The sequence below is a fragment of the Arabidopsis lyrata genome, assembly GCF_000004255.2.
Source record: "Arabidopsis lyrata subsp. lyrata unplaced genomic scaffold ARALYscaffold_1, whole genome shotgun sequence".
Taxonomy (NCBI): domain Eukaryota; kingdom Viridiplantae; phylum Streptophyta; class Magnoliopsida; order Brassicales; family Brassicaceae; genus Arabidopsis; species Arabidopsis lyrata.
The window spans coordinates 7,699,322-7,727,141 of record NW_003302555.1 but is presented as its reverse complement, the minus strand read 5'-3'; the positions used below and the strand labels follow the sequence as shown (position 1 = coordinate 7,727,141).

Genomic DNA, 27,820 nt, shown 5'->3' with positions numbered 1-27,820 from the left:
AATTTTAACCTTTGGGATGGCTAGCTAGTTTACACCAACTACATACTTATACCATTTTGCAACAAGTACTTTAATTAATATCAGAATCGAACAAAAGTAATAATAGCCATAATTCATATAATTGTTCTTCAAAACTCAAATGGTTTTATTTGCTTTTCTGTTAATCCAGTTTAAGCTAGAATCCCTACTATCTGAAAAATCCAATTGCATGCTATATAAAATGTTATGTTTTTAGTAACCAAAAGCAATTATGTTTATCGTTTTATATTATAAACTAATCTTCATTAGTAATTCTATTTTCGAAGCCATTTTTATCCCACTTTACGTAGGAAAGTGAAGTGGAACTCCAGACATCAAAAGCACATGCATGTCCGTAAAATGGTTTAGTAACCAGACTAAGAACCAAATTAATAAACTAAAACTAAACTAAAATCAATATTTAAACTGACTAGTAACACTCATTTCTTTATGTTAAAGACTAATCACATTTCATTGAAGATTTTGTAGTACTGTATATACAATTTACAATTGCTTTCTCTCTTCTCATCATCGTTAATTCACTCCTCAACACTTTGACATATGAGCTAATTCATCCATGGTTTATAACTTCTTTTGCAAAAATAAAATAATTTGTTTCTGTTGAAATTTATTTCTGATTTCATAACTTAAGGGACAATTACATATTTACAAAAGCGGAAAAGGAAAAAGGTGCCAAGCAACAAAATAACAAAACGAAAAGGAAGAGGACAACTGAGATATTTACATGACAATTATAAGTCATCAACAAATTTATAACGTCGAAATTACAAGTATAAAGATTACAAATACTATCCCAAGCTGGGTCGTATATATGACATATCGCATCCAAATAAATATAAGAATAATTTCAAAAACAATTAAAAAGAAGAAAAAGAGAAAAGAGAAAACAAAAGTCAAAGGGACCATGTTGATAAATGGAAGACAGGACTCCCATCTCTTGTTTGTCTCCCCATCTCCACTGTCTCACGTGCCTTTGCTCTCTGCCAATTGTATTCCATTCATATTATTCAATACATATAATTTATCACATTAATAGTAATTGTCATAGCAACAACTAGTTAGACTTAAACCATACATATATATATATATATATAATGCCAAAAAATTTAAAGGAAGACGTAAACCATATATAAGATCAATTATGCAAAGGCCGGATTTGACCTGTCGAACATATTTTAATAGCGGTTCATATAGTCCGCATGATCATATAGTCTTATAATAAGATTGAATCTAGACTATAAACACTTGTATTTGAATTAATCTTTGTAGAACTGACTCCATAAAAAAACCGGACCCATCACAACATCTCTACCACTATTTAATTATATCTTTGCTTATCTTGATTATTGAAAAACATTATTAGAATGTTCTAGTACCTGCATGGAATCAACTGCATCGGTCTCTGAGCTAAAGTCATAAAACGAACTTGCTGCATTGAGTTTCATCGAGAGGAACTGAATCCACAGAAAACATAAAACAAACTTGAGTAATTATTATAAAAATTAATTAATAACTCGTTTTAGAAGGGGTTTTAAGTGTTTGGTAAGGTTTCTGATTTTATTTTATTCTTGTATTTTTCGAATAACTAAGGTTTGCCCGAACCTCCCATGAAATGAAAATACCATTTTTTAGTTTTTTTTTTTTTCTTTTGCCAAAATACAAAAAGACAAAGTCCTATTAACTGTAGTTCAGTATTACAAATTAAATTATTTACCTCGACTTGATTCTGTAGAGACTGGACATAATTGATTATCTCGTCAAGCATCGTAGCCATTCCCATAGCCTGCACCCACCAAACATACACTTTCATTAAGCAGTAAGCACCAATAAATCATAGAAATTCACACCACTATTTACACGAAAAAAAAATGGTGTGTTCTTTGTGAACAAACAAACTAAACAAAAAATCGGAAGAACAATTTTCGTAAAATATTATGAGTTATCAAAGAAGAAACTAAAATCGCACACACGCATGTTAAAAATACTTTTGGATAAATATGTTGTGGTTTAACTAAAAATATTATTTTATCATAAAGTACATAATATGGCTTAAATTTGATTCAAATATAATTAGTGCTATTTAATTGCGATGACCTTTTCATATGTTATTTATTATTTAATGGCCATTAATTTCTATTTAGATTACTGAAAAGGAAAGTGTTAAACTAAATGAAAAGATTGAAAATGTTGAACCTATTTATTTCTTTTTGCATTCTTTAATTACCTTATAACATCCGGGAACCATATCTTGCAAGCATCTCAATCTCTCGTTTATTTTCCCTCGCCGAACCTGAAATTTGGATATAGATTTATATATTTAAATGAATACACCAACGTTTTAATAAAAATGAATTTTATATAAATAATTAAGCAATATTACCCGTTCTGCTAAGCTGTGGCTATCAGTGGCTTGGCCTCTTCTGGCTCTCACATGAACAACTTCTCTCTCTTTCTCGTCTTCTTCTTCCTTCTTCTTCTTCAACCTCTTACCTCTTCTCAAAGAACCCTAGATTTTTGTACGAAACAAAAGCAATTATTTAAAACGAAATTTTAATGAGTTATGAGAATGATAAGATTAGGGTTTCATTTCAAGATCGATTACGGTTTCGGTAGTAATAACATTCGTATTATCAGAGACACCACTATTCTCCGACGAAGACATAGTATGTAACAAAGCTTTTCTCTTCTTGGGTTCATCGACGTTGTTGTGATCACTATGGAGGAAACTTGAAGTTGAGGAGAAATTGTTACTATTGTCGTCTGGAGAGTTTCCGGGAAAACGAAGTAATTGTTGTTGATGATGATGCTGGTGGTGATGAAGGAAGAGCGAGTCGAGAGAAGTAGAGGAAGGATGAAATGCTTGAAAATGAAGGTTACTATAGTTATTGTTTAGATCTGCAGCTTGAGTTATGGACGAATATATATCCATGGCTATTGTCTGAAAATCAGAAGAAAGATTCTCGAAATTTGCCATTACTATAATGAATTGAGATATGAGTTTTCTTGAGACTGGTTGATACAAACCTTGAGACTTTTATATTGTTCGATTGGATTTTTTTATTAATTTAATTTATAATTTGAGAAAAATAAATGTGGAGAAAATTAAGAAAGAAAAAGAGAGAAATAAAGGGAGGGCCACGTGGGCAAGTGAACGTTGTGGGATTTGTGTGTCGGGGAGATATGTCCAAACAAGGGAAAGTAGGACCAGTGTTTGGTCGTGGGTTCCATTAGGCGTTCTCTCTTTGCAAGGGGGAAGAACATTTCTAGTCAGTTTGGTGTAAGGTTAAGGAATTAGTGGCCTATCTTTAAATTTATTATTAATATTAAGAAGAAAATGATCAAATGGATGTAGCTAGTCAGCTTATTTGATATCAAAACTTGTTTTAACGAAAACATCCATTAATGTTTTTGCATGGAGGGGTTTTTATGTAGGTGTATAGGGTAAGAGATCACATCCATTTGCCAACTTATACCTCCAAATGGCCAATGACAATTAATCGACAAATTTTAAGTTGACGTCAATATATCTATGAATCTTTCTTTAGTTATGTAAAATTTTAAGTTATCAAATTATTATATTTTTGGTAAAGACAATTTTTTCACTTTAATGGTGGGCATACTAGAGACTTCTTTTGTTTGTCCTTTTGATGATCAAACACATTGAGTTTTAGGAAAGAGTTAGCTAGGTTGCAACAAATGTCAATATTTAGTTAGGCCATTACTATAAATTATCAATTATGTATGGTGGAGGGATTGGATTCACATACAATTTACAATTCAAGACGACTTACTCTCTAACGTGTTCATTAATAGATGTAGTAAAGCATCCATGCCCAAATTGGTGTGCTTTAATTAGGAAATTTTGTAAACAGAAGATAGGCTTAATATACATATATATTATACGACGTTTAATTAAATCTCTCTGATCGTATTATTTAGTTAATTACCATTATTAGTTTGATGCCTCAATATCTTTTTTTTTCGTAAGAAATAAAAATTAACCACAAATAAAATATATAGTTTCAGTAAGTTATTGCTGATTTAGTCCGGCCAGGCCCAAATCACGGGCTTTTGTACGTTACGGTCCTTCTATACGTGGAATCGGAACAAGATCATATATACATTCCCAAAAATATCATCTACTAATACAGAACACAAACACCAATCTCTAACTGTTAATTGACAATCTTAAACATAAAATAATGAACACATACAAATGTTAGGCCGTGCGACTAATTTACTTACTGTCCCATTTCACAATGACACTATCAGGAGACTGTGCAACCAACGGTCCACTCTTGTTCACATCTACAACATCCATTTCCGAACCAAACCCATTGTTCTGTATCCTCGTCAGCGTATCCTGCACGTGTGACATACATGGCCTAAGATCTTTATCCGACTGTAAGCATTGGAACGCCAGTTCAGCGACGGCGATCACCGTCTGTCTCACTCTTGTATCCGTGTCAAACCCGAGTGATGGATCCACCATGTCGCGGAGCTCGTGGTTCTGGATTTTAACGACTGCCATGTTTGAAAGGTTGATCTCGTTGCGCGGTCTTGTGATGTCAACTGCTGGAAGCGAGGAGATAAGCTCCATTAACACTACTGCAAAGCTGTACACGTCGCTTTTGTTGGAGAGTTGATAGCATAAGTGGTAATCCGGGTCTACGTAGCCTGGGGTTCCTTGTGGAGCGGTTGATACATGCGTTCTATCCATAGGAAACAATCTAGAGAGTCCAAAATCCGCAACCTAAATGTCGAAAAACAGGAAACAAAGAAGAACGAAGTTAAGTTTATGATAATATCAAATCACACAATGATGGGGAACTACATGACCAAATCAGGACAGGGGAATCGAATGACTAAATCAAGGTCCGACTCAATACAGACCGGCCCGGGATGTCCCACCCGATTTCTCTATAAGTGATAACCAGTGTGAGTTACTAACCTTGACATTGAAGTTTTGGTCGAGAAGGATGTTGTTGGATTTAACATCACGGTGGATGATTTTGGAGGCGTGGAGATACTTCAACGCAGATGCAGTTTCAACAGCGATCTTGAGCCGAATAGACCAAGGAAGTGAGCTCGGGTTAGCCTGTGGACCATGTAGATGATCAGCTAACGTGCCGTTTGCAACATACTCATACACTAGCAGTAAGTCCCGGCTCTGTTTTGAGGAGCATCCAAAGAGAGCCACGAGGTTTGGATGGCGTAAACCAGTTAAGATCTCAACTTCGTTCCTGAATTGCTCTGCTCTTTTGAAGTTGTTATCGTATAACCGTTTCACAGCTACGCTTCTTCCATCTTTAAGCTTGCCGTAATAAACAGTACCAAAGCCTCCATCACCGAGTTCTTTAGATGGGTCGAAGTTATTAGTGGCTTCTTCAAGCTCTTCGTAAGAGAAAAGATGAACTCCGACTAATAGTTCCTCTGCTTTCTCAACGTCAAAAGACTTTGAAGATGGATCTGATGAGATGTTTCTTGGAAGCAATGCTGAAGAAGTTCTGTAACTTTTTGTTTTTCTACGATGATACACATACCAAAAGATGCTCGCAGCTATTAATCCCGCGACGGCAGCGGAAGCACCTGAGAGGGATTTTGTAATCTGTTAAAACTTGAGCTTGAGCTGGATCATTAACGGAAAAACAGAGCATAACATAACTACTGTAACCAAGTTCGCATACTTTGCCAACGTATAATTTTATATCTTTTGATGGTGAGGCCACGAGCATAAATCAAAATCGAATCTATTTAAATACTGGCTAGTTATTATAACCACAAATCAAAGTAACCCAAAACAGAAGTTTAAAGAATTTTACCTATGAGAATTTTCACCATCACTCTTCTTCTTTTACCATTTTTGCCTGGAATGAAGAAACAAAGAAGAATGAACCAGTCAGGGGACTTTCAGATTTCAGCATTCGCAAGAACATATAGACTGAGACTATCATTTTACTTAGCCAATCAGAGATTGAAAAAAAAAAATCTATCACAATGAATTTGAGAATACTACAGCAAAGAAACAGAAACAATGTCAGAAGATCAATTAGACGTCAATTCACAAGTAGTTACCATTCGTGCAAGTATCATGAATATTAGGTCCATCAGGACACAAGCAAACAAATTCTTGTTGATCAGTTCCACATCTCCCGCCGCTGGTGATGCAGCGGAAGCAACTGTTTGCAGTCCAATTCAGAACAAAACCCCTCTTCAATATCTCAACATAAGTCATACCCATCACATCAGACTCGTCACTAGCTAAAACAGGAACATCGACTAGTTTCTGGCACGACATGGATGCAATTTTTTTCTCTTTTTCAAGTTTCCTCCTGTCAAAGATCCCAACAGATCGAAGACGACTCGTGTTGCCAGGACAAGTAAGAGGGTATGTCCTAATATCCTCCAGCAGGTGATCGGAGCAATTGTAAAGTATGGAGAAGTTGATATGAGAAGGGTTCACAAAGAAAGGAGTCCTATGCAGGGTAAGATTGTGCAGAGGGCTGGGACATGGATCATCATGAGACGCCTTTGAGTTCAAGACCTGAAATGACTGTGTCAAGTACGATATGTTCTTGATGACGTATTCCTCACCAGAGATCCCGAGAACAGGGAGCTTTTGTTCATAATCACAAGCGAGTTCAAAACTTGGATAACCACAAAAAGATTCTTGCTTTCCAGATAGATAGAATGGATAAGAGATCTCGGGACCTCTGCCGCATGATTTCGGCTCACAAGCCTTGAACTTTGGATCAAGAGAGAGGGTTTGAGTTGCTATTATTGTGAAGTAGAAGATAGATGTGTAGAGTAAACTTGGTGTTGAATGATCCATTTTTAGGGTAAGGAGAAAAAAATTAGATGAAGAAGAAACAAGAAGAAGAGAACAAAACAGAAAGAAATCAAAGAGTTTCAAAGGAGTGGGTGAGAGTTAAAAAAGTTTGCTCAACTAGTGTGCGCAAAGAGTATAATACTAATTTTTCTTGGTGTAAAGAAAATAAAGACTGCAATTTGACTTAAAAACTGAAACTTTTAATTTGTCTCTTTGAGCCTCTGACTCTGAGGTTGAAGATGACCCCACAAAGAAAAAAATCGTAATGGGAAATTTAGGGCTCTTAATAATTGTTATTTTTAAAACTGGAAAAATCATTGTAATGGAAGTATGATGGGGTTTCTGTAAAAAAGATTTGTTTGTTCAAGAGAGGGTCGGTTAGAGTCGTCGGTCTACTAGCAGAAACTTCAAACACAAGAAATTAAAAAGTCGTTTTTCAAGAAAAAAGTAAACCGGGTTTGATGTGTTCGGCCCAAAAAGCCCAAGATTTGATCCAGCCGCCTGCTCGCGTTACGAAAAACCAGCTGTAATCCTAATGTTTTTGGAGCGAAGATAGACGCATTGCTTAGGACAAATTCTGTTTAAATGATAAATGGAAAACAGAACACGTACCGAACACCAAGTTGAAAAAGTCAAAATATGTCTTAAAACAAGATTATTAAAAGTTTGGGTCAATTCTCTGCCAATTGGTCAAAGTATCGTTCTAAAGTCTATGTGCAGAATCGAGTGATGGAAACTAATCTTGAATCTAAATGATTAAGGACTAACCTTGGGTAGGGTTAACGCCATCTCCATCGTCGCAGGAGGACATGTGAGGTCTGTCTTCACATAGACATCGGAAACTCTCGGAACCTGAGTCGGAACCACAAATCCCACCGGAGTTGGAGCATCGCCGGCAAGATGTATCTTTTAATCGGTAACTCAAACCGAATCCTTTTCTCAAAGCGTTCTCCAATGTTAGATTTGACCCCCGAATGTGAAGATGGTCCTTAACAGACCTGAGCATCGGAACGTCTCCAATTTTTGTACAGTTTCGGCCAAAATCCGGTGATACAAAGACATGATATGTTGTCGAAGTCTCCTGACTTCGTTTGCAAGTAAAATTTGACAACGAAGCTTTCCCGGGATTAGAGGAGCAAATGAATAGATCGATCTTCTCGGTATTGGAGTCTAATGTGAACTGATTCTCCCCGGTGAAGTTCCAAATCTCTGGGCAACCTCCGTCTAACAAGCTATCATCGGCGACAGAAATTGTCTGATTCTCCAGATTAGCAGAAACAACGCGAAGTGTGAGATCCCCGATCGCTAGAGTTAGGTTTTGATTACCGTCGCAGGAGAGTTCGAATGGTGTTTGGCCGCAGAATTTGGGTTTCTTGGATCCCCAGAACGGGTACGTGGTGTTCTTCTCGAACACCTTGTGTCCAGATCCACATGTCAGACCTGAGCGACACTTCTGGTACTGTTGGTCGGCGGAGAAGCACGACGGGAGGTCAGCGATGGAGAAGACGACGAAGGTGATGAAGAGAAGAAAGATGGACATTGGGTTTTGACAACTAAGGCTTTTTTTTTTGTTTGGTGAGAGGGTTTTGGGGATTTTATGGAAGATTGGTCAAAATGATCGGTGACGACTTTTATTTGCATACAGGCGTCCGGCGAATTATAAACAGTATAAGATCGCTGATTAGTGATTACATAATAATCACATCCTAAATAAATTATTTTATGTATATGAAAATGGACGGTCAGAGATTCATACAGATCTTTAATGGTTATTTGACTTGTTTGGAACTATAGGTGTTTTTTTTTTTGGACATACTGAAAGCGACTTGATTGTTGATACCTATAAATATCGACTTGATTGATGGTTTACATTCAAATACAATTGTTCGACTCACGTTAATTAATGCCTTATTTGTAAGTTATAAACATTTTAATTCCGTGACCCAAAAATAAAAAATTTAAGTATGTCAACAAATTTCTTGAAAAACCATTGCGTTTTTAAGCTTCCAATATATAAATTGGACTGCAAACTTACAAAGTCATTATTGAATATACGAAAACTATTTATATGAAAAGGAATGAAGAGAACTGATGATCATACAAAAAAACACTTCAATCGAATTACAATAGAGTATGATGTTAATATTTCATTAAACCTCACTAAGTGACTTCAATCGTAATTTTGTAAAAAATTGCGGACTGGTGGAAATTGTCCAATATATAATGGCAACAAAATCTGAGTGAACATGGTTTTGATGTACTTTATTATGAAGTCAATTGAATGGTAGACTTGTGATCCAATCAAAAAATACACCATTGAAGAGATGGGGAATTGCTATTTTTTTTTTTTTAGATGTTTGAATTTTGACCAAGGAAAATGAGAATACATGTTTTATGTTTTGAGTTGTGTTACTATTTTATCCATTGATTTTGGGGTTGTTAATAATTATTCGTAGTATATATACATTTTCAACTAAAGTTGCTATATAAAAAAATGAAATATTACAGGCTTGCAGATATTTCAAAATCTCATGCCAAAGACCTTTGACTTCACACCTCAAAGACTCGTATAATATTCCAGTCCCACTTGCGATAGAGGGGAGGTTCTGCCTAGTGAAGCATAATGAGGTGTAAACGAAGTTTACTACTCTCTCTCTTTTTAAAAAATGTAAAGTGTTTTTGAAAAACTTTTTTTGTTTCACAATATAAGTCGTTTTCAAGTTTTATGCAAATTATATATTATTTTAATATTTTATGATTATTTTATTATGCTATCTCTTTTATGATTGATTGAACTTTTAAAAAGTAGATCTTCTTAATCAGTGTGTTTTTAGCTAAAATGTTTTATATTTTAAAACGGAGGGAGTATTTTTATACGCCAAATTTGATAGTACTTACTATTTCTCGCTTGATCTGCAAATAGATTAAAATTGTACAGGATTTTTTTCTAAAAATAGAATAATGAGCGTTTTGTTTTGGAAGCCAATAATATAATTCACAAGAAGACAAAATATACATCAAAATCTTAGCAAAGGAAAAAGTGAAGACGCAAGCTAAGAAAAACAAATTTTATATCCAGTAAAAACGTAAATAAAATTCGGATGTAACAACAAGTTAAGACCGGAATAATAATCTACATTGAACAGGTTGACAGAAAAAAAAAAACAAACCAGTAGAGAAAATTGAATAAAATAGAAAATGAGAAAAAATTGAATTTAAGCTGATTTATTGAAGAAATGAAAATGCGAGGATAGTCGTTGGAATAAGCTAAAAATAAAAGCCCCTCAAAAGAAACGGGGAAAGAACTAGCCGTTGGAGGTTCATCAGATTCAAAATCACACTCTGCACGCATTTCCGTAAAGACAAAAGAACCCCCAAAATCCGTTTTCTTCCTCATCATTTCTACCACAAAAGAAAGATAGACGCAACCCAGAAACCTCTCTCACTATCTTTCTTCTTCTCTAATATTCTTTTATTCTTTTTATTTATCTCCAGTCGTCGATCTGACACGATTCTCTAATCTTCGCTGTCTGGGATCTCTCTACTCCGATTCATTGGTTTATTTTTTACTCTGTAAGTGTTTGATCTCTCTTAATTATGTTTTCGTTAAATCTGTTTAGTGAAATGAAGTTTTGGGAAGTTTCATATTTAACATTTCTGGATTTGATGAAATTAATCTGAAGAAGCTAAGTTTTCCTTTTACGGATTAAGTCTGGATATTCCTGAAAAATGTTGCCTTATATGAGTTTTTTTCATAGATCTGATTAATTTCAAAATTATTCCTAGATTTGGGGAAATTATAAGTTAGAGTTCAGTTGATCTATTAGATCTGATGAACAAAAGTGGGAATATATGTAGGGAAATGACTATAAAAACACCGGGAACTCCGGTTTCGAAGATGGACAGAACACCAGCTGTAACACCAGGTGGAAGCTCAAGATCCAGGGAAGAGAAGATTGTTGTCACTGTAAGGTTAAGACCATTGAACAAGAAAGAACTGTTAGCTAAAGACCAAGTTGCTTGGGAATGTGTAGATGACCACACCATTGTGTCTAAACCACAAGTTCAAGAACGTTTGCATCATCAGTCCTCATTTACATTTGGTAATTGAAGTTTAATACCTCATTTTTCCAACTCTTAAGTCCTGAGGTTTGTGATGGCTACTAATGCACTCTTTTGATTTCAGATAAAGTTTTTGGACCAGAGAGTTTAACAGAGAATGTGTATGAAGATGGTGTTAAGAATGTTGCATTGTCTGCTTTGATGGGCATAAATGGTTATTGTCTTATGACTAAATTCTGTATTTTACTTGGATTTATCATACATGACTAACTTCTTTTTTTTTTAATGTTTCAGCGACAATTTTTGCATATGGACAAACGAGCAGTGGTAAGACATACACCATGAGAGGAGTAACAGAGAAAGCTGTCAATGATATTTACAATCACATAATTAAGGTAAGCATTGCTGTGATCAATGTTTTAGATGTCAGTGCATTTCTTCTGACCAATACCTTTATTTGTTTCACTGTTGTTTCCAGACCCCTGAAAGAGATTTTACTATCAAGATTTCTGGTCTGGAAATATATAATGAAAATGTCAGAGATCTGCTGAATTCAGATTCCGGACGTGCCCTTAAACTCCTTGATGATCCAGAGGTATCACACTAATTTACATTAATCATGTTCTTGCTGATATTATGGCTTTGATTGAATGTAGACTTTCATTGATCTAATCACCTTATAATCCACAATTGCAGAAAGGTACCGTGGTTGAAAAACTGGTTGAAGAAACAGCTAATAACGATCAACATTTGCGGCATCTGATTAGCATTTGTGAAGGTAACTTGAATTCCTCTTTGGCTTTTTGTAATTATATTCTCCTGGTTCATTCCTGTTCAGTAAAACTGACTGTTGGTGTTTATTTTCTTTGTATTAGCTCAAAGACAAGTTGGGGAAACTGCTTTGAACGATACCAGCTCCCGGTCACACCAAATAATTAGACTAGTACTGTTCTTAATTCATTGATTCTTTAAACCACAAATGCATAGACCCTGCAAATGCTAATAACATGTTCTTGATGGCAAAACAGACGATACAAAGTACTCACCGCGAAAATTCAGATTGTGTGAGGTCATACATGGCTAGTCTGGTAAAAATTGATCCCTCTCTGTTCAATTTCTCTGTTTTTGCATAATGTTTAACTAGAAATTTGTGGACTTAGTGTGTGTGTGCGCATTGCAGAACTTTGTGGACTTAGCAGGAAGCGAAAGAGCATCACAATCTCAGGCAGATGGAACGAGACTCAGGGAAGGTTGCCATATCAATCTAAGTCTAATGACACTTACAACTGTCATAAGGAAGTTAAGGTAATGTACTTAAATATTTTCTGAGAGTGACATTAAAATCAGAAAGATTTTTTAAGTAATAAACTTATTTTATCTGAATCTGTGAACTCTTCATAGTGTGGGGAAAAGAAGCGGCCATGTACCTTACAGAGACTCCAAGCTTACTCGGATTTTACAGCATTCACTAGGTGGGAATGCTCGAACAGCCATTATATGTACATTGAGTCCAGCTTTGGCTCATGTTGAACAATCAAGAAATACTCTATACTTCGCCAACCGAGCCAAGGAAGTTACAAACAATGCCCACGTGAACATGGTAATGATCTTTGTTCCATGCTTTGGGTTCTTCTTAGTGCCCTTTTGGATGAAAACAAACTAAATTTTTTACTTGTTGTCTATTATCTACAGGTTGTCTCTGATAAGCAACTAGTGAAACATCTTCAGAAAGAAGTGGCTAGATTGGAGGCCGAGCGTCGAACCCCTAATCCATCAAGTGCAAAGGATTTCAAGATCCAGCAGGTCTCTGTCCACTTTAGATTCACCAAAATATATAATTGACCCAAAGCTTTGGTACTTAGTTTATGGCTGTTTTGTGACATTTCTAGATGGAAATGGAAATCGAAGAGCTTAGGAGACAAAGAGATGATGCACAAAGTCAACTTGAGGAGTTGCGCCAAAAGCTTCAAGGGGATCAGCCACAAAATAAGGTCTCTAACTCTACCTCTCTGTCTCTCTACTGTACTAAATATATTCACAAGATTGGCTGAAGCTTAAACTAAACCTTTTGTTGTATCTCAGGGCCTAAATCCTTTTGAATCTCCAGACCCACCGGTCAGAAAATGTCTTTCCTATTCTGTTGTCGTGACACCTAGCACGGAGAACAAAACGCTAAACCGGAATGAGAGAACAAGAAAGACCACGATACGCCAATCTATGATACGGCAATCATCAACTGCTCCTTTTACATTGATGCATGAAATCCGCAAACTTGAACACCTTCAAGAACAGTTAGGGGAGGAAGCAACGAAAGCTCTTGAAGTGTTACAGAAGGAAGTAGCTTGCCATAGACTAGGGAATCAAGATGCAGCTCAGACGATAGCTAAGCTTCAAGCAGAGATAAGGGAAATGCGTACTGTTAAACCATCTGCAATGCTTAAAGAGGTTGGAGATGTCATAGCTCCTAACAAAAGCGTAAGTGCCAATCTCAAGGAAGAGATAACAAGGCTCCATTCACAAGGAAGCACCATTGCAAATCTAGAGGAGCAACTTGAGAGCGTTCAGAAGTCAATAGATAAGTTGGTGATGTCTCTTCCAAGCAATATCAATGCTGGAGATGAGACCCCAAGGACAAAGAATCATCATCATCAATCAAAGAAGAAGAAGCTTCTTCCTCTGACACCAAGCAGCGTTTCCAACCGCCAGAATTTCTTGAAATCTCCATGCTCTCCTCTTTCCGCTTCTAGGCAAGTCTTGGATTGTGATGCGGAGAACAAAGCTCCTCAAGAGAACAACATCTCTGCAACTAGAGGGGCAACGACACCACAAGGGTCTGAGAAAGAGACTCCACAGAAAGGAGAAGAAAGCGGAGATGTCTCGTCAAGAGAAAGCACACCAGGCTACAGGAGATCAAGCTCAGTGAACATGAAGAAAATGCAGCAAATGTTCCAAAATGCAGCAGAGGAGAACGTGAGAAGCATAAGAGCATACGTAACTGAACTCAAAGAACGTGTAGCTAAACTACAGTACCAGAAACAACTTCTCGTTTGTCAGGTTAGACAAAGAAAACAAACCTTAAATAAACCATCTTTTCCTCCTTTTACATTAAAAAATCTCATCAGTTTTTAACTTGTGCAGGTGCTTGAGTTGGAAGCAAATGATGGAGCTGGATATAGTGTAGAGAACGAGGAGAACACGATAATGGAAGATGAAGAGCAGAGTCAAGTTGCGTGGCATATAACTTTCATAGAGGAAAGACAACAGATCATAGAGCTGTGGCATGTCTGCCATGTCTCCATAATCCACAGGACACAATTCTATTTACTCTTCAAAGGTGATCAAGCCGATCAAATCTACATGGAAGTCGAGCTAAGACGGTTAACTTGGTTAGAACAACATCTAGCAGAAGTAGGTAACGCAACTCCAGCTCGAAACTGCGACGAATCCGTGGTTTCTCTATCATCAAGGTAATGAATGAATGAATATAATTCTCACTTGGAAAATGTTCTTGTAAAAAGTTTCATCTACTAATATGGTATTGCTTCGTTTTCAGTATAAAAGCATTGAGAAGAGAGCGAGAGTTTTTGGCGAAAAGGGTTAACTCAAGATTGACGCCTGAGGAGAGAGAGGAGCTGTATATGAAATGGGATGTGCCATTGGAAGGGAAACAGAGGAAACTCCAGTTCGTGAACAAGCTATGGACTGATCCTTACGATTCAAGGCACGTGCAAGAGAGTGCAGAGATAGTTGCGAAGCTAGTTGGATTCTGTGAAAGTGGTAACATCTCTAAAGAGATGTTCGAGCTCAATTTCGCTGTGCCTTCAGATAGAAGGCAGTGGAACATTGGTTGGGACAACATCTCTAATCTTCTTCACCTGTGAAGTAATTTTTGTGCTTTTGATTTGTAAAAGAGTTTGAAACCATGCCTACGGCATTTTTCTTTCAGAATCATTATGTATGGAAACTTAATAAGTACAATTCGTTTTTTTTTATTTCTCAAAATACAGTAAAACTTCTATCAGTTAATAGTGGACCGTGAAATTCTTTGTGTTTGTATATTTTCAATTTCAATTTCAATTGTTTGTGTTTGTATATTTTCTAAACAAATTCAGAACCTTAAGCATTTAAACAAAATTAATGCCTAAACCATTTATGAGAACTGAATAACTGATTGTGTTTTTACATTGAAAAAACTTTTTTGAGTCTTTGAATTTTGTTTTTCCATGCAAATATATATATATATATATATAGTTACTAGTTTTTAAGTGGTTTTTGGTTTTTGTTAATTTTTACCATTCAAGATTTTAAAAAATTAGATTCTTTAAAATTTAGGAAAACTAGTTTTTGAGTGGTTTCTCCAAGTTTCAAAGAGAAACTAAAAACCATGATTTTGAGATTTTTTTGGAAAACTTTATTTTTCAACGTGAGTATGTTTCATTTTTGATTTTTTTTAATAAGTTTTATATTTATAACAAAAAAACAAAACCAATTAAAAACTAGTAAACATTCAGGGCCTAAAAGAGTCCATATTTTAAGAGTTTTCTTGGTGAAAGAGTTTGTTTTAGCTACTTTGCTCAATCCTAACTGCTAAAACAAAAGTTGTACAAAACGCTGCGGTTTATGGAAACAACGATGTGCCAACGTGGCATATTTTGAAGACTCTCCTCGTCCTTTTCGCTGGACAACCATAGTATAATTATCTCAGCTACTAACCAAAAAAATAAAAATTAAAAATTAAATGTTAATGTTGTTCTCTCAAATCATTCCTTAGAAAGATTTTCACTTTCCAATTGCTTCACTGTCTTGTTGATTCTGCTTCTCAAAAAATTTCTTCTTGAGTTCTGGGTTTATCTCTCTTCTGAAAAACCCCCAAATTTTGATTTCTTTCGCCATTCAAAAATTTCAGAAGAAGGCGATCCAAAATCGTCTTTGAATTCTCTTTGTTTATGATCTGTTCAAGTAAAGGAACGGTCGTATTTGCTACTGGAAACTCATTTCCCAGATTACCCATCAAAAAATCTTCTTCCGGGTTTTATGTAAACCGGATTCAAATTCGAAATGATCTTCCGATTAGTATCGTTGCTACTCGACGATCATCAATGTCGGTGGAGGCGTTGCCAACGAGATTAAAATCTTCACTGAAGAAGACGAGGAAGAGGAACATCGGCTGCGGTGTTTCCCCTTCTTCGCCGACAACAACGGTGGTTGATGATGAAGTGGCGGTTAGACGGAATTTGGCAATGAGGCGGGTTTTGGAGGATAACGGTGGCGATGGAAGCTCCGTCAGAGATTTCTCGCTATTCACGACCAAGAGGGGTGACACGTTGTTCACTCAGTCATGGACACCTGTTGACTCCGCTAAGAACAGGTCAAATTCTCGTTTCTTACTTGTTTTGTCTGTTATTGATGATTGATTGGATTGTTTCTCTGGGAACTTGGTAAATAAAGATCTTTTAGGCTTTGGCTATGTTGAGAAAAAAGCTACAAGAATAGGTCCCTCTCTGTCTTGAGTCTTGTGGTTCACGAGAATTTGAGCTTAATTATGATAAGAAAATGTCGTTTTCTTGGATTCCTACATCGTTTTCTCAGCTGGTCCTAACTATTACCTTGGCCTTTACCTTGTTACCTTGGATTCAATTTTGCCCTACTTAGATTTCATTAGTTCCTCAATGTTGTTAGCATTCATGTGAAGAAGATCAAACAAATATCTGAGATAGTCTTTAGGAGAGGATTCTGCTAACTAGTCAAGAGATTTTGAAAATCAATGTATTGTACACTAGACGGGTTTCTCTTGACCAAGTCTTCAGTGTTTGTTATACATTGACCTTCAAGATCTCTTGACTATATATAACTTTGTGTCACCTATTTTTCCAGTTTTGTATCTTTAATCTCTTGTTTATAGTCTTCTTGTATTATTTCTTGTTTGGTTTCTTAGGCCTAAAGCTGACATATATCTGTGAGCTTGTTTGTAGGGGACTTGTTGTTCTGCTACATGGTCTGAACGAACACAGGTTTCTTTTGTAGCTTTTAATTTGATCATAAAATCTCCTTCAATATTAGAAGCCTAACATGTCTTTATTCAAACGCTCAACAGTGGCAGGTATAGTGATTTTGCAAAGCAGCTAAATGTTAATGGATTCAAGGTCTATGGAATAGATTGGATCGGTAAAACCACTTTACCAATTCAAAGTGTTTGTGTTCAGCATTTATCAGTGTTTCTCTTTTTCGATACTGAATAAAGTTTTATCTTGGTCAAATAGGTCATGGTGGAAGCGATGGACTTCATGCTTACGTTGCTTCTCTTGATTATGCTGTCGCTGATTTGGTATAATCCAAGGCATGCCATTCGCTTAAATTAACTCATACCCACCACTGCTTAAACATTACATTGCCTCTGAAATAAAAATGTCTGTAGAAAACGTTTCTTGAGAAGGTAATTGCGGAAAACCCGGGATTGCCCTGTTTCTGCATTGGCCACTCAACTGGAGGAGCCATAATCTTAAAGGTTAAAAGATCTTTGAACATGTTCATATCTTTGCTCTTGAAACCATATGTTAACTATATAAACTATTTTTGCAGGCCATGCTAGATGCAAAGATTGAAGCTCGAGTTTCAGGGATTGTGCTAACTTCACCCGCAGTTGGAGTCCAACCAACTTATCCTATCTTCGGCGTAAGCAAACCTGAAAAACCTCAAGAATCTGAACAATTTTCACAAATTGTGGCTTTTTGTCTTAAAAATTAGAGCTTTTTCAACAGGTAATTGCACCAGTTCTCTCGTTCCTCATACCGAGATATCAGTTAAGTGCTGCAAAAAAGAAAATAATGCCGGTTTCTCGTGACCCGGAAGCTCTATTGGCTAAATACTCTGACCCGCTAGTCTACACTGGATTTATCCGAGCAAGAACCGGTCACGAGATCCTTAGACTTGGTGCTCATTTACTGCAGAATCTGAGCAGAATCAAGGTTCCGTTTCTTGTGATGCACGGCACAGCTGATACAGTTACTGATCCTAAAGGTACCCAAAAGCTATACAACGAGGCTTCCTCGTCCGATAAGTCGATCAAGCTTTACGATGGGTTGTTACACGATCTGCTCTTTGAACCAGAACGGGAAACTATCGCTGGAGTCATATTGGATTGGCTAAACCGGCGGGTTTAAAACCAAATGTAGCATTACTCCTTAGGTAATAATGTAATATAGAGGGAAATGCGAGGGAAAAAAAGACATAATGAAGAGTTCCTCTGTTTCTGAGGATTTGTTCTCGACACTTATTTGAGACATCACGCACATTTTTATTGCAATGAATATACGATGTTGTAACTATTTTAGTGGTCATCGTAACCATTTCTTGTATAAATGATCCCGAGTAGATGATTTATATTTTGTTGTTAGAGAGATAATCATAATTATCTACGTGGTCTCTTAAAAGATTCAATAGTAATAGTGCAAGTATTCATATTTTCTGATCATACAAATTCTACAATAAGTAATAATGCGATTTGGGTCACCCGGAAAAAAGATCCAGACCCGTAACATCACAAGCAATCGGAACTTCACGGAGAAAAGAGTGACCGAGAAGCTGCGACGCCGTCCACCTCTCACTCGATTCTTTACGGAGACAACAATCAACAAAACTCCTAAACTCGTCGGAACATCCTTCCGGCGTACGCGGTGGCTCTCCGAAACACACGGCGCACATTAGCGTCGCCCAATCAGGTCTCTGTCCCTGAGGAAGCAACGGAAAATGTCCGACGAAGAGCTCGAGCATCATCAATCCGAAACTCCAGATATCGCCTGCGTATACATCGGAGTTTTCTCCGGCGACGGACGGAGTCAAATCTCTCCGGGCTCATGTAAGCGCAAGTGCCGACGTACGAATTGCAGTAATCTAACGATCGGATCATGATTTTGCTCACTCCGAATTTAAGAGGAGATTCGCCGGTTTAAGAGGAGATTCGCCGGTTTCTCGAATTTAAGAGGAGATTCGCCGGTTTGATGTCTCTGTGAACGAGCTTGAGAGAGTGGAGATAACTTAATCCTTTCAAAATCTGGCGGGAAAATCCAGCGAGTTGTTTCTCTGTTACGGCGCCGCGGAGAGATTCTAGGTTTCCGCCGTCCATATACTCCATGAGGATTGAAACCTCGCCGGCGATTGGTTTCTCGAAGATCCCGTGACACCGGACGATATAAGGAGATTCCGTGCGACGGAGGATCTCCATCTCGCGTGTTAATTGTCTTGTGAAAGTAGAACTCATGTCTCCGTTGACTGTTTTCAGAGCGTATAGCTCCCCCGTGGTTTTGTGGTGGACTTTGTATACGATCCCGCCGGTTCCGCTTCCGAGAACGTGGAGTTTCTCGATATCGGAAGCGGAGATTCCATTGTTGATGACATCCAATTTGGATGTGACGGCGGCGGTTGAGGAGGCAAAGGAGAAACAGGGGAGGCGATCGTAGAGTGGTGGAAGAGGGAGACGGAGGTTGATTCGACGGCGTTCACGAACAAGAGCCATTGAAGTAGAAGAGAGACAGAGAGTGATAATGATGATCGGAGAATTATGAAGAAGAAGAGTGATGGACATTGCAGCTTTTTATTTGGAGTCTTGAGTGGGATCGAAGTGAGCAGCAGCCTTGGAAGGTATAAGCTTTGCATTAAATATTAATCACTACTATTTTTTAATCTTTATCTTAATTTTTTTTACTTTAGTTCTATCTAGAAATGGCAAGTAGCTAGTGTTTATGTTAATCTTGCACGACGTTAAATGCATGGGACTGCAATCTGTCCTACTAACCCGGAAACTGGCTTGTGGCTGGCTGCTATAATTAATGGATAGAGATAAATTTATGTAATGATTAGATTTATATGCATTAAAAGGAATTTTTTTTGTTTAGTGATGTGGATGTTATCTTCACATTCAAACACATAATGCATTGTTGTTGAAAAATAATAATATGGAGGAAAGCTAAATAATGTAGATTTTTAAAAGTAAAAACTGCCCTTCTTCTGAAAATAAGTCTTTGGGTTTGACTGATTGACTACATTTGACCACCATAGTCGGTCTCGATTTGGTTGAACCGGGTCTGGTAGTAGTTGGTCTAAATAAAGAGAGTCCAAAAGGCGAGGAAAGCCCTCGTTTTCACAAACTAGTTGGTCTTGTGCTCCTCCATCGATGGCGGCTAATAATAATCCCAAGTATCTGTCAGCTCCCATCGACGAGATCCACGCCAAGCAGCTCGAGCAGCCTCCGATCATGTAAATACGATGCTGATAATTGTTTTTTATGGTGGTAAAATTTGATAATTGTCACCGACGGGTGGGTCTTTCTCCCTATCAAGCGAACCATCACCTTCCAAACCGTTCCCTTCTTCTTCGTGTGGGAGAGTAGTCCTAAGTAGCCAAAAGAAGAAGAAGGGCACAACTCCAAGGGTTTGGAAGGTGATTGTTTGCTTGATAGTGAGAAAGACCCACCCATTGGTGATAATGAGAAAGACGCAGACATTTTCGGTTGTTCTAGCGACACGGTTTCCGATCTGGTAAATATTTTTATTTCATCAGATTGTGAAAAATTCCCTCTGTGGCATATTTTCATTTCGATTTACTGTCGATGTTGGTGCAGGCTCTCGATAAGTTAAGCATTTTGCCATGTACAAACAGAGAGGAAGAGGTAAGAGCACCTTTTTTTTCTTTAATAATAATAAATTCATGGTGGATTAAATGCTGTGATGTTTGAACTTGGTCTTTGATACCCACTTATATAATCCACATTCATTTCTCTCTTGTTTGACTCTTAACTTCTGTATTTCATTTCATCTCATCTCAGGCGTCATCATCTTACTGTATAAGTAACAGAGACCGCCAGAGCTCGCAGAATTCTTACGGGGCATGGCTATACAGATGATAATATACCCAAATGTTAAAATGTTTTAGATCATTCGGCAGGTCCAGACTATTCATTATTTCTTTTATTCTGTCTTTGCCGTTGCAGGTCTATACAGAAGATGCGAGGCAATGTGACCACATACTGCTGGGCCAACAGCAAGAACTTTTCTTTTGCCACGAACTCAGGTTCTTTATTGTTCAATATCAGCTACTTTCCTCTTTTCTTTTTGTTCCGCAAAACTAATAACATATGTGAGAATTTTCAGCCCTGGGAGTTGGTTCTTCCTCCCACACGCCACTCGTGTATATAACAAGTTGATGGCATTCATCAAGAAAGAATATTGGAAGAGGGGTTACACTGAGGTTTTTCCTGCCTCTCATCTCACTATCTCTTTTAAGTGTGGAAGCGCTCGGTTGCTAATATATAACCTTGAATTTGGCAGGTTATGTCGCCAAATATGTATAACATGAAACTCTGGGAAACATCTGGACATGCTGCAAACGAAAAGGAAAATATGTTTACCTTTGATGTAAGTGTGCATGAATAGCTTAACATTCTTCTTGCTCACAAGTCGCCATTTGTAGATCTACTATTTAACTGGTGAAAAATGAACTGACTTTCTCGCAGGTTGATAAACAAGAATTCGGACTCAAACATGTAAATTGCCCTGGTCACTGCTTGCTCTTCCAACAAAGAGTTCGCTCATGTAGAGGTTAGGGCTATGTCCCTGTAGTCATTATAAATACATTTCAGTTCTTGTAGTGGCAAGGACAATATGCCTCATTAATACTTGTCTTTGTGATGTTGGTATGTACAATTACCCATGAGACTGGCTGACTTTGGAGTGTTACATCAAAATGAGGCAGTTTGAGCTTTTACTGGGTTGACCCGTGTTCGACGGTTCCAACAGCTATATTGCATCTTCTGATGCTTCTACTCAAAAAGTTTGTTATATTCACAGAGCATGCACTCATTCAAAAAGTGATGTTTTGGCAGTTGAACAAGGGAAACGGGAAATTTTATGGCCCATCGATAGACGTTAGAATTTCTGATGCAGTGAAAAAGAATATCCAGTGTGGTACTTTACAGGTTAGACTCCCTATCTATTTTTTTTCCCTGCATATGTCTTGGTAGGTTACTTTATTAGTGTGTTGTTGCCTCGTACCAGCTTGATTTCCAACAACCTGACCGGTTCAAACTGGAGTACTCGTCCTCAGCTGAGGATGAAGTGAAGAGGTAGAGACCTGTGATGATACATAGAGCGGTGTTGGGATCTGTTGAGCAGATGTTTTTCATATTGTTAGAGCACTACGAAGGAAAATGGCCCTTCTGGCTTAGTCCGCACCAGGCCATAGTGTGCTCTTTGTCAGAAAAACATCGTTCCTACGCTGAAAAGGTTTTAAATTTGCGACTTGCAATTTTCATGAGAGAGCACCCGCAATTTCTTGTAGTCTTTAATTATCTGTGCATCTTATTTTGTTTTGTTATTCCTCTTGTGTCCAGGTGAGAGATCAAATTCACGAAGCTAGATACTATGTGGATGTTGACATAAGTGGCAGAAAGATCGAGGAAAAGGTAAAACTGTTAGATGCTTCCAGTCCGGTGCACAGAAACATAGGGATTTACCGTATGCATTTTGAGTGATGAATTTGGTTGTTATTGTTGTTGTTGTAATTGTTGTTGTTGGGTGTAGGTGCGAGAAGCTCAGGCTGCGCAGTACAACTACATACTGGCTGTGGGTGATTTCGAAGCTGCAACGGGACAGGTTAGAGCACGGTTTTGCTTATTCATTTTTATGAATGTAATATATATGAGCGTCAAACCATTGTTATCAGGTGAGTGTTCGGCGGAGAGAGGAAAACGGTTCAGACTTCGTGGTGATGAGCATCGAGGCTTTGCTGGATGTCTTCAAAGCTCAAGAGTGAAAAGTTTATGTGAGATCAGATGGGGTTCAAAGATCAAAATCGAAGAAGGGGTCTTTTGATGTTAAAGCTTATCGCGGGATATGTTTCAGCAGTAGGACTTTGTGTCTCTTTATATCTCTCTACCAAATAATCTCTAATCACTCTCTCTTTAATTTATTTAACAAGATTTTTCTACTTAAAACGGAAATGAAATGAAAATAGGACAATAAAACCACTTAGAACTAGTGTAAAAAAGAAAAATGGGATCGAACTTTGGATCGAGGGACAGTGGTAAACGAAGCGGTGGACCACACCATATCGAGAGCAGAGAAACTGTAAAAGAAAACCTTCTCGACGTTGTAATTCAACTTTGGTTAATTCTATCTCACTCTTTATACCCGAGCGAGCGAGCAGAAGGAGAAAGTGATTAACGAGAAGCCACAGAGCGAAAATCTTCATCGACAAAATTCGATTCAGGTGCTCAATTTTTTCACAAAATTCGATTCTTTCTCTCCTCTCTTACCCCTTTCAAACTTGTCTGTTCCTTTTCAGTTATTGTCTTGAGCATATGGCCCTTACTTGTAAAATCTGTCTATATAAGACACACCACTTGGTTTTTTTGCTTACATGATCCCTATCATTTTGTGTTGACTGTTCCCTTCTATATATTTGTGTAGGTGATTTTAAAGGTTAACGTGAATTTGGGAGGTTCAATGTATCTCGGAGGCTAAGGACGGCTAGTGAAAGTGACCAAACAATAATTTATATTTAGGCCATCATGCAAAAGCTTTCCAATGGCCATCGCCATTAATATTGCCAAATTTTATTATTTATATGATGATTTAATTAAAAATTCTGATTAGATCTTTAGATTCTTAGTGGACAGTCACGTACTGAATAAGATTTTGAAGTAAAATCAAATGAATAACTAATAATCTATATGTATGTGATTTCAGATTTGCTTCTATATTTGCAACCAAAAAAACTTGTTTGTTTCCTACTTAACATATTACTCCCAACATATTGTATAGTAAGCTTTTTTTTTTTTTTTTTTTTTTTTTTTTTTTTTTTTTTTGGCGAAACAATTGTATAGTAAGCTTTTTACTCATTTGAAATAGTATTTTGTTTTTTCACCATAAAACTTAATATATCGATAGTAAAACCGATGAATAAACTGAATTTCGTATAGAGAGATAGTTTTAGAAAAATCATCGTCGTCTTTCGACTTTTCTCTCTCGCCCCCAAACAGTTAAACCCTAGACGAGTTCTCAGATCTGTGGCCGGGAAATCACTCTGGTGGTCGGCGTTTCTTGTCGTCACCGTGATTGGCTTCCCATTTTCCTTTCCAGCTTAGTTTTGTAGTTTTAAATCGCGGTGATGGGAGGAATCGGGCGGATCTGTTGTTTGCTTCATCTTCTACGGAGTGGAGGCTGGCCAGAAATGGCGTGGATGCGACCGGCTTTTGGTGGGTTTCCTCTTTGTGCGGCATAGGCTGTTTTTAGCCATGGATCGGGAACGGCTCGGGGTGTTGTGGTGAAAAAGATCTGCTTGCGCTTTTCTTCTTCGGTCTTGGCATTTGTCAAGTTATACCATGGTCTTCCCCTGTTGTTTTGTAAGCTGTTCCTCGCCTCTTTTCCTCTCATTTCGTCGGGCGATTTTAGGGTTCCAGAGTTGCTCTGGATAGCGGTTTCTCCTCCTAATTGTTTTTGAATTCTCAGAGTCTTACTTTTGTGGGGTTTTTGTCTGTTCTGTGGTTGGATCTTGTTTGAGTGAAGTTTCGGTTCTGGCCATTGTTCCTCTGCCTTGGTGTTGTGTTTTGTATCGATTGTCCTGGAAAATCTCTCGTGTGGTGAGACGGACTCGATGCCTTTTACCATTGGCTCTTTGCTCATCTTCCTTGGCTGGTTCTTCTGTCTCATCAAGATTTGCTTCGTTTGGAGTTCGTGGGTCGCTATTTTGCCATCATATGCGGTATCTCTTCCATTTGAGTTTATCGTCTTCTCGGGGTTGGTTTGGAACGTTTAATACCACCCAAAGCTCTATCAATTCTTTCAGCAGAGAGAGGAGTTATTCATGGGTTTTGATTCGGTTCCTCTCCACAAGACAAATAAGGCATTTGTGCGTCGATCCCTTAGCTTCAAGTTCAGGCCTTTTCCTTTGAGATTCTTGTGTTTTCTAGTTAATTCAATCTTTGGAGGTTTATCGATTAGTTTTCTAAGTTTAGATTATGGTCTTGTTTTTGGTTGTTTGTTAGCTTCCCTCTTTTGGGCTTCTGGCTTCGGAGATATCACTATTTTCCGTCGACTCATCTTATCGGGGATATTAACTCTTTCCGCCGATCTTTGTATCTTTCGAAGGTTTAATATGATTATTCAGACGAAAAAAAAAAAGATAGTTTTAGAAAATATATTTGTTCCTTAAGTTTTTGGTGTTATTTGGAAAAAAAAAAAAAGAGTGAAGCAAAACAAAAGGCGTTTCTGGGCCTCTCTATAATAAAACTTGAACCAATGCCATCTTTGGGCTTACGTCGTTTATAGTCGGATCTAACTTGGATCCCGACCCGTTTGAAGGATCCGGCTCATACCGAATAACTTGAGATTTTCAGAGTAAGTTGTTCTTCTTCTATAGCATCCAAAATTTCCATTCTATAACCTGGTTCGTTCGTAATCGGAAAACTCAAAGACTTGTTGTGAAGATATATATATAAATCGAAGAAGAAGAACAAAAGACGATTTCCCGGCACTGAAATAGCATTATCGGATCTCGTTCTCACCGGGAAGATTTCCCGGCACACTGAAATTCTGAGTTGGATTCTTCTGTGAAAACTATGCCTTCCGTTGTTTCTAAGCAGTATTCAGGTCTTATTAAATTCCTCTCTACTTCGAAACCCTAACATTCGTCAATCGTATAAGTCTGTAGATATTCCCATAAACTGGAAACAAGTCTGATTGGTCGTGATGGTTTTTGTCGCAGACGATGTTAGTCTTCTAGTTTTGTTGCTTGATACGAATCCTCTTTTCTGGAGCACTACATCGATTACCTTCTCTCAATTCCTTTCTCATGTAAGTGTGTTGTTTCTAGCGAATCAATTGTTTCTTTGTTTCTTAATGCTTTGTTTTTTATTCAGAAACCTTGCTGTTTTGTGTAGGTGCTTGCGTTTCTGAATGCAGTTTTGGGCTTAAATCAGTTGAACCAAGTTGTAGTTATAGCTACTGGATACAGTTCCTGTGATTACATTTATGATTCTTCTTTGACATCCAATCATGGAAATCTCGAGAGCAACGGAACTGGAATGCCTGCACTTTTTGGTTCTTTGCTGAAGAAATTGGAAGATTTTGTTACAAAAGATGAGGAGCTCAGCAGGGAGGAAGTGTCTGAGGATAGAATACCTTCTTGTCTCTTGTCAGGATCACTCTCCATGGCTCTTTGCTGTATCCTTATGGAAAATCATATAGCATGATTGATAGGTTTTTTGAAACCTTATATAGTATAAAATGATAGGATATCTTTGCATAACATCTGGTAGTAATCTTAAAGCTTAGCTTACTCTCTCTATTGGGTTAAGTAAGTAAGGAACATTTTAGATCGACATGTCTGTTCTCAGCTAAATCTATAGCATGTCTACGGCCATCAATGTTATCTGGTAATATATGTTTGTGATTTTCAGTCTTCACATTTTGTTGTTCTCTTAATTTCTGGCTCTAGATATACAGAGGGTTTTCCGTTCTGGACATCTTCATCCCCAGCCTCGGGTGCGTGTTCAGTATGATATATGTATCAATATGTTGTCTTGGATAAAACTTTTCATCTTGATTGCTTTGTATGAATCTTCAGCTTAAAGTATTAACGATAATATAAACTCCTCTTTCCTATGATTCATCTGTTCTATCGTATATCCCCAAAATACACAACTGATTGTGCTATTGACATTTATATGAAACACAGATATTATGCTTGCAAGGTTCCCCAGATGGCCCGGAACAGTATATTCTTCTGTAACTTTTTTCTACTTGCAAGATTTTGTCCTGTTTGTCTGGTCTCATTAAAGGTTTTGTCCCTGTTTCAGATATGTTGCTGTTATGAACTCTATCTTCTCTGCCCAACGCTTAATGGTAATCTTCATATTGATTGGTTCTTTGGGATTACCGCTTCTTGATGTTATCTAAATCCAGTATCATGTACCCAAATCACTTCATCAATTGGTTCTTTAGGTACCCATTGATTCGTGTTACATAGGAGTTCAGAACTCAGCATTTTTGCAGCAGGTAATATTATTTCTCCTTTGTACATACTTGTTAAGTCTTCAACTTGTCAAACTCGTCATATGCATCAGTTGTTATCTCCTGGCTTATTTGTAGGCATCTTATATAACTGGTGGTGTACATCATACACCTAAACAGTTGGATGGGCTGTTTCAGTATCTAACGGTACGCAACTCAAGTCCAAACGCAAACATTATGTGACTCGTTTCATTTGGCGAACTTAATGGGTGCTAACTCTCGATTGTTTTGTTTTGTTTCCCACAAAAGACGATTTTTGCAACTGACTTGCATTCCCGCAGTTTTGTACAACTTCCTAAACCCATTGGTGTTGATTTTCGCGCATCGTAAGTGATCCTAGTCATTGACTCTTCAATTAATAGGGTCTCCTCCGCATGTATAACAGATGGTTTAAGTACAAAACTTGCAGGTGCTTTTGCCACAAGAAGACAATAGATATGGGCTACATATGTTCAGTGTGTCTGTCCATTTTCTGTGAGCATCACAAGAAATGTTCAACGTGCGGGTAAGAGATTTGACCCATCTTGCTCTTTCTCAATATAATAATCTATCATGTTGTTTGATTCTGATATCGAGAAGCTTTGCAGATCTGTTTTTGGTCAGTCTAAACTTGATGATGCTTCATCTGTCTCTGATAAGAAGAGAAAAGCTCCTAGTACCTAAAATCATCTTTTGTGCCAGAGAGAAACTGCAAACTTTGTTCAATATTTTTCTTTGCGTTCATTTACGATAATGTATGTATGAACCATATATCAAAGTGAAATCAATTAAATTTTTTAGACTTTGTTTTAAAGAGAAATGATCCGTTGACTTGAACAAACAAAAC

The 27,820-nt window shown here is 37.4% G+C and overlaps 8 protein-coding genes across 9 annotated transcripts; 5 read left to right on the top strand and 3 right to left on the bottom strand.

Moving 5' to 3' along the window:
- Positions 1-739: 739 nt before the first annotated feature.
- LOC9329063 (transcription factor BEE 1) lies at positions 740-3,078 on the bottom strand. Its single transcript, XM_021011779.1, has 6 exons — positions 2,642-3,078; positions 2,420-2,545; positions 2,264-2,329; positions 1,754-1,822; positions 1,416-1,493; positions 740-1,019 (listed from the first exon to the last, which is right to left on the bottom strand). The coding sequence occupies exons 1-6, from the start codon at positions 3,011-3,013 to the stop codon at positions 933-935; spliced, it is 798 nt and encodes a 265-aa protein (XP_020867438.1). The 5' UTR covers positions 3,014-3,078; the 3' UTR covers positions 740-932.
- A 1,060-nt stretch (positions 3,079-4,138) lies between these two features.
- Positions 4,139-8,647, bottom strand: LOC110224768 (LEAF RUST 10 DISEASE-RESISTANCE LOCUS RECEPTOR-LIKE PROTEIN KINASE-like 1.2). Of its 2 annotated transcripts, none has more exons than XM_021011777.1 (4): positions 7,637-8,647; positions 5,862-5,906; positions 4,991-5,628; positions 4,139-4,792 (listed from the first exon to the last, which is right to left on the bottom strand). In XM_021011777.1, exons 1-4 carry the CDS (start codon positions 8,406-8,408, stop codon positions 4,277-4,279), a joined length of 1,971 nt encoding a protein of 656 aa, XP_020867436.1. In that variant the 5' UTR covers positions 8,409-8,647; the 3' UTR covers positions 4,139-4,276. The 2 variants fall into 2 exon arrangements, with proteins under 2 accessions (XP_020867436.1, XP_020867437.1); XM_021011778.1 differs by lacking the exon at positions 7,637-8,647 and adding an exon at positions 6,115-7,280.
- A 1,459-nt stretch (positions 8,648-10,106) lies between these two features.
- On the top strand, positions 10,107-14,986 carry LOC9329062 (kinesin-like protein KIN-7A). The gene is made up of 15 exons (XM_002892954.2): positions 10,107-10,441; positions 10,727-10,971; positions 11,055-11,144; positions 11,225-11,325; positions 11,409-11,525; positions 11,627-11,708; positions 11,806-11,873; positions 11,959-12,018; positions 12,111-12,235; positions 12,332-12,530; positions 12,623-12,733; positions 12,820-12,921; positions 13,013-13,984; positions 14,069-14,397; positions 14,484-14,986. Exons 2-15 carry the CDS (start codon positions 10,731-10,733, stop codon positions 14,809-14,811), a joined length of 2,925 nt encoding a protein of 974 aa, XP_002893000.1. The 5' UTR covers positions 10,107-10,441; positions 10,727-10,730; the 3' UTR covers positions 14,812-14,986.
- Positions 14,987-15,659: 673 nt separating this feature from the next.
- LOC9326334 (monoacylglycerol lipase) lies at positions 15,660-18,255 on the top strand. The gene is made up of 7 exons (XM_002892953.2): positions 15,660-16,298; positions 16,903-16,941; positions 17,025-17,095; positions 17,191-17,255; positions 17,346-17,435; positions 17,510-17,602; positions 17,689-18,255. Exons 1-7 carry the CDS (start codon positions 15,877-15,879, stop codon positions 18,088-18,090), a joined length of 1,182 nt encoding a protein of 393 aa, XP_002892999.1. The 5' UTR covers positions 15,660-15,876; the 3' UTR covers positions 18,091-18,255.
- Positions 18,256-18,373: 118 nt separating this feature from the next.
- On the bottom strand, positions 18,374-20,003 carry LOC9329061 (mitogen-activated protein kinase kinase 7). The gene is given in 2 exon segments (XM_021012486.1): positions 18,374-18,760; positions 18,762-20,003. Coding segments are annotated over 2 exon segments (1,074 nt in total). The 5' UTR covers positions 19,512-20,003; the 3' UTR covers positions 18,374-18,436.
- Positions 20,004-20,210: 207 nt separating this feature from the next.
- Positions 20,211-22,921, top strand: LOC110224154 (threonine--tRNA ligase, mitochondrial 1-like). The gene is made up of 14 exons (XM_021014063.1): positions 20,211-20,216; positions 20,326-20,463; positions 20,547-20,594; positions 20,751-20,810; positions 20,916-20,995; positions 21,076-21,172; positions 21,253-21,339; positions 21,438-21,522; positions 21,639-21,717; positions 21,804-21,899; positions 21,979-22,206; positions 22,314-22,385; positions 22,504-22,575; positions 22,646-22,921. Exons 1-9 carry the CDS (start codon positions 20,211-20,213, stop codon positions 21,695-21,697), a joined length of 660 nt encoding a protein of 219 aa, XP_020869722.1. The 3' UTR covers positions 21,698-21,717; positions 21,804-21,899; positions 21,979-22,206; positions 22,314-22,385; positions 22,504-22,575; positions 22,646-22,921.
- LOC9326333 (threonine--tRNA ligase, mitochondrial 1) lies at positions 21,795-22,735 on the top strand. Its single transcript, XM_021014061.1, has 6 exons — positions 21,795-21,899; positions 21,979-22,038; positions 22,096-22,206; positions 22,314-22,385; positions 22,504-22,575; positions 22,646-22,735. The coding sequence occupies exons 1-6, from the start codon at positions 21,795-21,797 to the stop codon at positions 22,733-22,735; spliced, it is 510 nt and encodes a 169-aa protein (XP_020869720.1).
- A 2,347-nt stretch (positions 22,922-25,268) lies between the features above and the next one.
- On the top strand, positions 25,269-27,778 carry LOC9329059 (RNA polymerase II transcription factor B subunit 4). Its single transcript, XM_021013785.1, has 11 exons — positions 25,269-25,572; positions 25,688-25,776; positions 25,863-26,145; positions 26,420-26,466; positions 26,660-26,697; positions 26,781-26,826; positions 26,926-26,979; positions 27,073-27,141; positions 27,244-27,320; positions 27,404-27,499; positions 27,582-27,778. Exons 1-11 carry the CDS (start codon positions 25,542-25,544, stop codon positions 27,655-27,657), a joined length of 906 nt encoding a protein of 301 aa, XP_020869444.1. The 5' UTR covers positions 25,269-25,541; the 3' UTR covers positions 27,658-27,778.
- Positions 27,779-27,820: the final 42 nt, after the last annotated feature.

Bases quoted from the DNA above. Each gene is read 5' to 3' on its own strand.
- LOC9329063 (XM_021011779.1), bottom strand. From the start codon at position 3,013: ATGGCAAATTTCGAGAATCTTTCTTCTGATTTTCAGACAATAGCCATG. The intron at 1,823-2,263 runs GTAATTAAAGAA...TGGTGGGTGCAG, and splicing joins TGGTTCCCGGATGTTATAAG to GCTATGGGAATGGCTACGAT. The intron at 1,020-1,415 runs GTACTAGAACAT...TACAATTGGCAG, and splicing joins ATGCAGTTGATTCCATGCAG to AGAGCAAAGGCACGTGAGAC.
- LOC110224768 (XM_021011777.1), bottom strand. From the start codon at position 8,408: ATGTCCATCTTTCTTCTCTTCATCACCTTCGTCGTCTTCTCCATCGCT. The intron at 5,629-5,861 runs GTAAAATTCTTT...AATCCCTCTCAG, and splicing joins GATGGTGAAAATTCTCATAG to GTGCTTCCGCTGCCGTCGCG. The intron at 4,793-4,990 runs GTTAGTAACTCA...TTCGACATTTAG, and splicing joins ACCAAAACTTCAATGTCAAG to GTTGCGGATTTTGGACTCTC.
- LOC9329062 (XM_002892954.2), top strand. From the start codon at position 10,731: ATGACTATAAAAACACCGGGAACTCCGGTTTCGAAGATGGACAGAACA. The intron at 10,972-11,054 runs GTAATTGAAGTT...TTTTGATTTCAG, and splicing joins TCAGTCCTCATTTACATTTG to ATAAAGTTTTTGGACCAGAG. The intron at 12,922-13,012 runs GTCTCTAACTCT...GTTGTATCTCAG, and splicing joins GGGATCAGCCACAAAATAAG to GGCCTAAATCCTTTTGAATC.
- LOC9326334 (XM_002892953.2), top strand. From the start codon at position 15,877: ATGATCTGTTCAAGTAAAGGAACGGTCGTATTTGCTACTGGAAACTCA. The intron at 17,436-17,509 runs GTTAAAAGATCT...CTATTTTTGCAG, and splicing joins GAGGAGCCATAATCTTAAAG to GCCATGCTAGATGCAAAGAT. The intron at 17,603-17,688 runs GTAAGCAAACCT...CTTTTTCAACAG, and splicing joins CAACTTATCCTATCTTCGGC to GTAATTGCACCAGTTCTCTC.
- LOC110224154 (XM_021014063.1), top strand. The intron at 20,996-21,075 runs GTTCTTTATTGT...GAGAATTTTCAG, and splicing joins TTCTTTTGCCACGAACTCAG to CCCTGGGAGTTGGTTCTTCC. The intron at 21,340-21,437 runs GTAAGTGTGCAT...ACTTTCTCGCAG, and splicing joins AAAATATGTTTACCTTTGAT to GTTGATAAACAAGAATTCGG.
- LOC9326333 (XM_021014061.1), top strand. From the start codon at position 21,795: ATGTTTTGGCAGTTGAACAAGGGAAACGGGAAATTTTATGGCCCATCG. The intron at 22,039-22,095 runs GTGAAGAGGTAG...TCTGTTGAGCAG, and splicing joins CGTCCTCAGCTGAGGATGAA to ATGTTTTTCATATTGTTAGA. The intron at 22,576-22,645 runs GTTAGAGCACGG...CATTGTTATCAG, and splicing joins TCGAAGCTGCAACGGGACAG to GTGAGTGTTCGGCGGAGAGA.
- LOC9329059 (XM_021013785.1), top strand. From the start codon at position 25,542: ATGCCTTCCGTTGTTTCTAAGCAGTATTCAG. The intron at 26,467-26,659 runs GTGCGTGTTCAG...TATGAAACACAG, and splicing joins ATCTTCATCCCCAGCCTCGG to ATATTATGCTTGCAAGGTTC. The intron at 27,321-27,403 runs GTAAGTGATCCT...CAAAACTTGCAG, and splicing joins GGTGTTGATTTTCGCGCATC to GTGCTTTTGCCACAAGAAGA.